Source organism: Trachinotus anak, unplaced genomic scaffold (genome assembly GCF_046630095.1).
Source record: "Trachinotus anak isolate AG129_WGS33_773 ecotype Australia unplaced genomic scaffold, CSIRO_AGI_Tana_v1 ptg000008l, whole genome shotgun sequence".
Classification (NCBI taxonomy): domain Eukaryota; kingdom Metazoa; phylum Chordata; class Actinopteri; order Carangiformes; family Carangidae; genus Trachinotus; species Trachinotus anak.
The window spans coordinates 13,896,518-13,905,650 of NW_027273859.1; the positions used below are offsets into that span (position 1 = coordinate 13,896,518).

The 9,133-nt window shown below is 43.3% G+C and overlaps 1 protein-coding gene across 1 annotated transcript; it reads left to right on the forward strand.

Moving 5' to 3' along the window:
- Nucleotides 1–699: 699 nt before the first annotated feature.
- Nucleotides 700–9,122, forward strand: thbs4a (thrombospondin 4a). Its single transcript, XM_071482776.1, has 23 exons — nt 700–979; nt 1,907–2,104; nt 2,260–2,507; nt 2,707–2,809; nt 3,079–3,170; nt 3,980–4,031; nt 4,133–4,335; nt 4,441–4,578; nt 4,692–4,772; nt 4,858–5,010; nt 5,171–5,275; nt 5,375–5,482; nt 5,574–5,733; nt 6,548–6,666; nt 6,751–6,803; nt 6,887–6,971; nt 7,100–7,196; nt 7,304–7,482; nt 7,747–7,795; nt 7,927–8,123; nt 8,212–8,384; nt 8,478–8,617; nt 8,706–9,122. The coding sequence occupies exons 1-23, from the start codon at nt 898–900 to the stop codon at nt 8,753–8,755; spliced, it is 2,865 nt and encodes a 954-aa protein (XP_071338877.1). The 5' UTR covers nt 700–897; the 3' UTR covers nt 8,756–9,122.
- The last annotated feature ends 11 nt before the right edge of the window (nt 9,123–9,133 follow it).

Genomic DNA, 9,133 nt, shown 5'->3' on the forward strand with positions numbered 1-9,133 from the left:
TAACATGAAATGTTTCCAGGGTTAAAAACTGTCCCAAGTCTAGCCCTCTTTGTCCTCCTTTTCCCACATCCTCCAACAGATGGAATTTAGGAAAGCTTTGCAGAGGCATTCAGAACAAGTTAAATGAAATTGAATTAAAATTAAAAACATGTGGCATAGTTATACAGTTCAACTGGCTTACCAAAGATGAGCTGGGAGATGAAATCCACATTTATTACACAGGTTCAGTGATGTTTGTGAGAAACAATGGCCAGCTGGAATCAGGTTTTCCTCCCTTGAGACCCATTCACAATCCATTTCAGGCATCTTTTAGCTGATTTAAAGCACTTTTTTATGCGAATATATTACAAATCCCCAAAAGACAGTAAACACAAAGCACTTAAGGGATAACAGCTTTATCTTGACTTTAAATCAAATAGAGTCATAAATACACAAAAACTCGTCACATTTAGCTCTGCAGTGTAAGTCATGCAGTAATCTGACAGTCCTTTTTTAGAATAAAATGCTAGGCATGATACCTTATATTTTGTTTCAAATTTATTTATGACTGTTTTACTGTTTCTAGCAAGCAGAAGTATTACTTCAGGGATAATATACAGCTCATCATTCAATCAGAAGATAGTAGCAAGGGGACACGCCCCCAAACTATTAAAATAGTCCCTACACTGTGCCACTTTCGCAACAGGAGCATATGAGAACACTCCCCTTTGCTTTAAAAGCTGAGCCTGTGGCCACAAAATCATCTCACCTCTGCTGATATTTTGCTTCAAGGTCCGGACTTGTCCATCAGTCTGTGGTTGATCAGCCTGTGACACTCTTACTGATCCACAGGAGGAAATTTCTTTCTTTCTTCAGGGACACGGCTTCTTTTGAGGTGTGTCCGGCTCTGAAGCACTGATGATGGGTATGTGGGCCAGAGCAGCGGCTCTGTCTCTGGTGTTGCAACAGCTGGTGCTCAGTGTCACAGCTGAAGGCACTGGTAAGTACGGACTCTTCACCATCTATGTCCTTCTGGAAAACATTATATGTAATGTGTTTGTGCAAGCTGTACATGTTAAACCTCTTTGTTTCCACTTCCTAACAATATGTTGTCCAGTCTTATAACTTCTAATCTGCAGTAAACCACAATTAATAAGGGTAATTCTATTGATTTGGTTGGCATGAAATTGGCTTTTTTTGTGGCTTGCAAAGTTTGATGTGCAGGATCTAGTAACAGTCTGACCTAAATAAGCCCAGTCTTAAATGGTAAAACAACATCAACTACCAAGTGAGAAAGTGTATGTGCAAAACCTTGATTTGTCTGGAATCTGCACGCAAATCTTTCCGTACAATTTGTCACTTTGTATTATTCTTGAATTCGTGCAAGTGTTTTTGTGTGCATGTGTCCGTGCATGTGAGTGTGAAGCAGTGGGTTTGTTCCAGTGGAAAGAGTTTACTGCTGCTCCTCTCTGCAACTTCCATCTACCACTCTATAAAACGCAGCAGGATACAAACATGAACGTGCACACACACACACACACACACACACACACACACACACACACACACACACACACACACACACACACGCACACGCACACGCACACACGCATACACACACACACACTGTCACACATAATAAAGAACTATAGTGCACTGGCTCAGCAGTAGCAATCAGTGGACTGTTCACTGTGAGCCATAGCCACTAAGACACAAACTCAGAGAACTCTCCATTAATACTCTCAAAGAAACCATCACAGCACTTGTACCAGATGAAGTTTTTTCATTTGGTATGCTGAATATTTCACACTACTGACTGTATTTTTTCCCTCACTGCCCACATTAAACTGTGCCTTTTCTCTTGTCACAATTATGCTGTATCTACAGCAGTGTAATGCAGGTGTTTAACACTCCTCTCCTGCATTAGTCTATGACCTGCTGGACTCTCCAGACTGCCTGCCAGACTTGCTCCAAGGAAAGCTGAAGAGCAAAGGGCAAGATGAGGCTTTCCTCCTCTCTTCCTTCAGGCTCCATAGCAAGGCCCCCACCTCTCTCTACAGTGTCATCAATCCCAAAGACAACACCAAGTACCTGGACTTCAGCGTGCAGGCCAAACAGAACAAGGGTGAATTATTATACAGAGACATACAACAGTGTCTGTAACAACCACACATTTCATTATCAGCCACCTGTTTTAACTTGTTTTCCCTTGCTACTTTTCTCTGCCCGCTCTTTGTTTTCTCTCCTCTGTCATTCATTCTCACTTCTCTCCATCTCTAGTCACCATTCGTTACCAGAAGACTGACAACAGATTTGGTGGAACCAGTTTCAACCACGCCTCCCTGGCAGATGGCCGAAATCATCATGTGTTGCTACATGCCAGCGGTCTACAGCGTGGTCCACCTCGCCTCAACATCTATGTAGACTGCAGACTGGCACACACTTTGGATGATCTTCCAGCTGCGTTTGGGTCACTCCAACCTGGTCCCAACAGGGTGGCCCTTAGGACCCTGCAGTCAGGTGGACAGGTGAGTAAGAGGTTTACAGTTATATAAGTATTTCTACATTATACTGCACATATATGCTGCATAAAAAACATATTATAGTAAAGCCCAAAGATTATAGCATGGATAAATATGAATATATTTGACCATTTCTTGATGGATTTGTGCAAATGAATTTCACTCATACTGTTCGATTTCTTCCTTTCCTTTGTTCCTCTGTAAGGATGAACTGACAGACCTCAAGCTGGTGACGGGAGACACTATAGATAATGTGGCCACTTTGCAGGACTGTAGTATGGATCAGGGCGAATCTCTGCAACTGCTGGGTGAGAACATATTGCAACTGAGTGTCTGGCATCACCTGACACACAGATGCCATCGTTTTAACTTATTAAATCTAGTAGATGTCAGAGTTTTGAGGTGATTTCATACAGCAATGTTAACATTTTTGCTTGGAAAACCTGAAATAAGCTGGAAATACTAAAACACTCTTTAACACCTAATATTTTATTGTTTTTTACAAATGTAAATCATAAACTTTTTGTCACAATTACCTTATCCATGTTTCTAATATTGATTTGTGAAATTCTTGCAGGTATCCAGGGAGGCAGCACGCTACACAACCAGGCCACCATGCTGGAGCTGAAGAGCATGCTGTCTGAGATGAAGACACTGCTCCACCAGCAGGTGACCTATTCAGTGTCCCAGCCCTGAGTCTCACCTCGGGACGGAAAGCAAAACACACAAAACAAATGCTGAAGTTTATCACAATGTTTAGGAAATCAACTGAAGACCTCCACAGAATTTTAATAGCACAGGTAAATATATGAATGATTTGATGAAATCGTCAAAATTGCCACTCTCATCGCTGCTTTTTGAAACCAAATTGATGGTGAGATAAATGGAAAACACATTTGTAGAGGTTTACATTGGGATGTAACTTAGAGAATATGTGGAGAGGTCCCTGGTTGTTTAGAAGATTTGTGATTACCTGCTTTTAAAAATGGAAGAATGTGGGCTGATTTACAACCATTTGGAATTTCCCTTTTCGTGGTGAGATCAGTTTTGCAATAAAATGTGTAGTTCATTGTGAAAAGTGAGAATGCAGACTCTGAAGACCTGCTGGTCGACTTTGTTTCAAGGCTTTATGTAACATCAGCAACAGACAGCTGAGTAAATCAAAAATCGGACCTTCACAGCAGCAGAGAGAAGTGGATGATTTCAGATGATCATTTAAAGCAGAGGATTTGTAAAGGAGCCTCGGGCAAAGAACTTATCAAACACACAGAGAGAATCTTTTATGTAAGGAGACAGATCACCTTAGCAGACACACATTTTATAGCTTTCTTAGTCTCATTCATATTTTCAGTAGTTATTTAAAGATAAAAGTACGATTTACCTCTTTTGTTATAGGCTGTAAAGTGTAAAAAAGATTTACCCAAGCAACACAGTTTATTCTGACTAACAGTCCTACAACCTGTTTCTTTCTGGTTAAGATTAAGGAAACGACTTTCCTGAGGAACACCATCGCAGAGTGTCTTGCCTGTGGTAAGTAGTACAAAAACTGGTTTCAGTTACTGTATTTAGACACCACGGACAAAGTGAAATTATAACAATGTGCGTGCACATCTGTCTATGTGTGCCGACAGGTCTTGGGGGCAGTCCAACCAACACTGGTCCAGTTCCAGGTCCAGGACAGTTTGTCATGCAGCCTCAGCCTCTGACTCAGTGCCCACCTGGGACCTGTTTCAGACAGAACATGTGCATCCGTTCAGAGTCAGGGGACTTCCACTGTGCCCCCTGTCCTGATGGATACACAGGAGACGGGGTGCACTGTGACGACGTCGACGAGGTATGGATTATATATTTTTTCGGTGTGCATGTGTCTCTGCAACCAGGAAGTGAAAGTTGCACTGGTTAGCATTTGACCAGCTTCTGTGTTTTTTGTGTGTTTTAGTGCCAGTTTAACCCGTGTTTCCCTGGTGTCCGGTGTGTGAACACTGCTCCTGGCTTTCGCTGTGAGAAATGCCCTCTGGGATACACCGGGCCGGAGATAAATGGAGTGGGAGTATCCTATGCTAAGTCACACAAACAGGTACAACAGAAAATGAATACACTGCATATAAGACATTAATTCTGTTTGATTCATCTGTGCCTGGCAACAGAATATGGATCTTATTTTTCATACCTATATATTATTCCTTCCAGGTATGTGAGGATATAGATGAGTGTCTGGGCCCGCCTGAGAATGGAGGTTGCACTGCCAACTCACACTGCTACAACACTATGGTAAGACCACTGCAACTGGTGCATAGTTCTAACACTCTCTTACAGCAGAGTGCCCTGGTTTCTGACTCTGTACCATCCTCATCAGGGCTCTTTCCGCTGTGGTGAGTGTAAAACTGGCTTCACAGGTGACCAGGTGAGAGGCTGCCTTGGCTCCAGGCTTTGCCCCAACGGTCAACCCAACCCCTGTGACCCCAATGCTGAGTGCATCGTGGAGCGAGATGGCAGTATTAGCTGTATGGTAATAATTCAGAAAATACTACCAATTCATTCAGCCTTCAGCCTTATGCGTAGTTTACACATGAATGTGGATCACTGTCCCGTTGTGCTGTTCCACATTACACTATTTAAATGAAGTGTCATGCCATGCCTTTTCTCCTGTTTGCGTCTGTGTTTTTTAGTGTGGCGTTGGCTGGGCAGGTAATGGCTACACGTGTGGAAAGGACACTGATATTGACGCATATCCTGACAATAAACTCCAGTGCAGAGACAACAACTGTAGGCAGGTACTCATGTCTACAGCTCCTATTCTCTCTTTTGCATTTCATTTGTTGCAGTATTAAAACCCAATGCTTTATATGTGTGTTTTCCTCTGTGGTCTCCAGGACAACTGTGTGTTTGTACCAAACTCTGGCCAAGAGGACGCAGACAGGGATGGGATGGGTGACTCCTGTGATGATGATGCAGACAATGACGGCATTATTAACGTAGATGTAGGTGACCACAGGTCCAGCATTCAATGTTCTCTCACAAATCTTATGTATGGGAATTTAAATCAGCAAACTTCATTTCTTTTTGTCCCAGGATAACTGCTGGCTCGTTCCTAATGTGGACCAGAGGAACAGTGACAAGGATCTCCATGGCGATGCATGTGACAACTGCAGAATAGTAGACAATCCCTCACAGAGAGACACAGACCAGGACGGGCTGGGAGATGAATGCGATGATGACATGGATGGGGATGGTGAGTGTATTTATTAGTATCTCACAGTCAAATTATAACATGTTCTCATGCTTTTGCTTTACATCTCTAGATGTAATAGAAGGGGGACACAGTGCAAGAGCTGTCATTTTTGTGGTCATAGTGGCTGTAAAAAAGTTGGATGGTTATTACTATTGGAGGGACAGAAACAAGGCCATTACTGCTTTTATTGCATCATTTAGAGTTAATCATTTTAGTAACACAATGTTAATAGCTGATAATTGCACCAAAAGACTACTGTGTCTGTCTGGACTAAAAACTTTAAAACCCCTGTCGAAAACTATGTTAAATGTTAAAATGTTCCAACTGGAACCGTAAGTGTTGTTTCATAAATGCCTCTCACATACTCAGCTCTCACTGATTGCCCTTTTAGAACGCCTCTCATTTGTTCCACTGGAAACAGTTTTAACTTCTTGTCTTTGTGTGTGCCTGCATGTTTACCTTTATATGCTGACGCATGTTGCATGTTTAGACTCTGTCCGGCGGCCGCTGTTCCTTCAGTTTGGCAGAGCTCCAGCCTCTTGATCATTTGGTTATGTCTTTAACTCTCAAGGCACAGTGCTTCGTCATGTCTGTCTCCTCTCTAAAAGCATTTTTCCACAGTAAGCCTTTGCCAGGCATTGAAGGCCACTGGAAACTATTTCACCTTCGTCTTCAACAAACACTGCCATCTGCTGATGTATTTGACAGACTGTGTCCGTAGGCTGCGTTCTGTCATGATTTTTTTTAAATGTTCCTTCAATGTCTTTGCACATGAAGTAGAAATTAAACTCTACTCCGGTGTTTATGTTCTCAGGCTTGAAGAATATTCTTGACAACTGCCAGCGAGTCCCCAACCCAGACCAGAGAGACAGAGATCATGACGGGGTGGGAGACGCCTGTGACAGCTGTCCTGATATGGCCAATCCTAACCAGGTATCGCACTAAACATCAACCTGAAAAAGTTCAACATCTGCTGCCATAACTCTGACCTACGGCGTCTGTTTTATCCACCTGCAGTCCGACTCAGATGACGACCTTGTAGGAGATACCTGTGACGACAACATAGACAGGTAGAGCTGACTATCAAAACCTGTGTATAAAGATGTGTAATATTTTGTCATTTGTTTGACCAACCCTTCTTCTTCTTTGTCAGTGATGGGGACGGCCACCAGAACACGAAGGACAACTGTCCCACAGTCATCAACTCCTCTCAGCTGGACACTGACAAGGATGGAATGGTTTTAAACTCTCTCCCTCCATCCTCTTCTTCATCATGCATCACATTTCATTAATTCATCTCATGTATGCTGATGTATAGATGGCTCTGTGTTTACACTACTCCGAATGTCATACTTTATTTTGGTAGGGAGATGAATGTGATGATGACGATGATAATGACGGCATACTGGACGATAATGACAACTGCAGACTAGTTGCCAACAGAGACCAGAAGGACTCTGATAGTGAGTATCATTTGCCGTTTGTCCCTGCTTGTGTACGTCCGTGTGGATAACGTGTGCAGTAATTTCTCCGCTGTGTGGTTAAGATGAGCCGTGTCCTTGTATTTCAGACAATAATGTTGGAGATGCGTGTGAAGGAGACTTTGACAAAGACAATGTCATTGACATAATTGACCACTGCCCAGAGAATGCTGAGGTCACCCTGACCGACTTCAGAGCCTATCAGACTGTAGTGCTGGACCCAGAGGGGGATTCTCAGATCGACCCCAACTGGGTGGTTCTCAACCAGGTGAACAACACAACACCTTTCTGAGCCAGCCACTAGTTTCAGAGGTGTCTGTAATGCAGTGGGTTTTTTCTGCTAAAGCAATTTATTTGATCAGTCTCTCTGTAAAGCTCAGACTTGTTCGTGCGGTTTTCTGTGCATATTCTATGCTAAATGAATGTGCAACTGAACTAGATAGAAAAATTTGAGCACTTTCAATTTCCTTATTTTGTTCAAGTTAATCAACAAGCACAAATTAAAGGAATTCACTCTCTCTTGTCCCTACAGGGTATGGAGATAGTCCAGACCATGAACTCTGACCCGGGTCTTGCTGTAGGTAAGCAGAGCGTACTGTCATACTTTTACATCATCACCGGTTGTAACTTCAGATTGTCTCCCATTTTCTTCAGTGTGTCCTTCTGTAACTAGTGCTATTGTGCGTTTCTTCTCCACTGTCCACATCTACAGGCTACAAAGCGTTCAGTGGGGTTGACTTTGAGGGAACGTTCCACGTGAACACGGTGACAGATGATGACTACGCTGGCTTCATCTTCGGCTACCAGGACTCCTCCTCATTCTACGTGGTGATGTGGAAACAGACAGAACAAACCTACTGGCAGGCTGCGCCCTTCAGAGCCGTGGCTGAGCCAGGAATACAACTCAAGGTGTGGGGGAAGTGTGTTTATTGTCATCATCTGTTATATCAATATCAGTTTTTCGCCTCTCTCATCTTTTGTGGCTCTTCACCACCAGATGGTAAAGTCTGAGACAGGTCCAGGTGAGCACCTGAGGAATTCCCTCTGGCACACAGGAGACACCAAGGGGCAGGTCCGTCTCCTGTGGAAGGACCCCAGGAATGTCGGCTGGAAGGACAAGGTTTCCTATCGCTGGTTCCTCCAGCACAGGCCACAGGTTGGATACATCAGGTACAGACAGACACACACCACACCGTCCCTCTGACACATGCACACACATACTGTGTGAACTGACCAACTAGTTTCACCTTGTGTGTGAACCAGGGCTCGCTTTTTTGAGGGCCCAAACCTGGTGGCGGACACAGGGGTGATAATTGACACCAGTATGAGAGGAGGGCGACTGGGAGTGTTCTGCTTCTCCCAGGAAAATATCATCTGGTCCAATTTGAAGTATCGGTGCAACGGTGAGCATCTGAAAGTTAAAGGCAATCCAGTCAGCTACATCTGCTTTAAGCATGCTTTTGACTTTCTTTCTGTTTGTCACCCCCATAGACACTATTCCTGCTGACTACCAGGATCTCAATGCCCAGAACACAGAATGAAGCCAGAGAGAGAGAGGGAGCCATCCACCGAGGACACAACTTGAAAGTGTGGATAAAAGGAGAAGATCTGCACCACTGAGAGCAAAGGACACGAGTTAGAGGAAAATAGATGAATCTGGGAACATGATGGTATTTAAACTTTGTCACTAGAACGACAGGGTCTCCTGAAAGCATAACAATGGGCATTATATACTTATCTTAAATTCAGTGTGACTGAAGCCAGTATATTCTTGTATAAATCATCAGCAGGTTCTGTGTATGTCTATGCAATAGCACCTTCAGTTTTATTACCTTTTTATGAGTACTGTTTAAGAGGCAATGAATATATTGTGAGGACAATAAAACCCTGAGCATTCACAAAATCAAAGCATGTTCTTT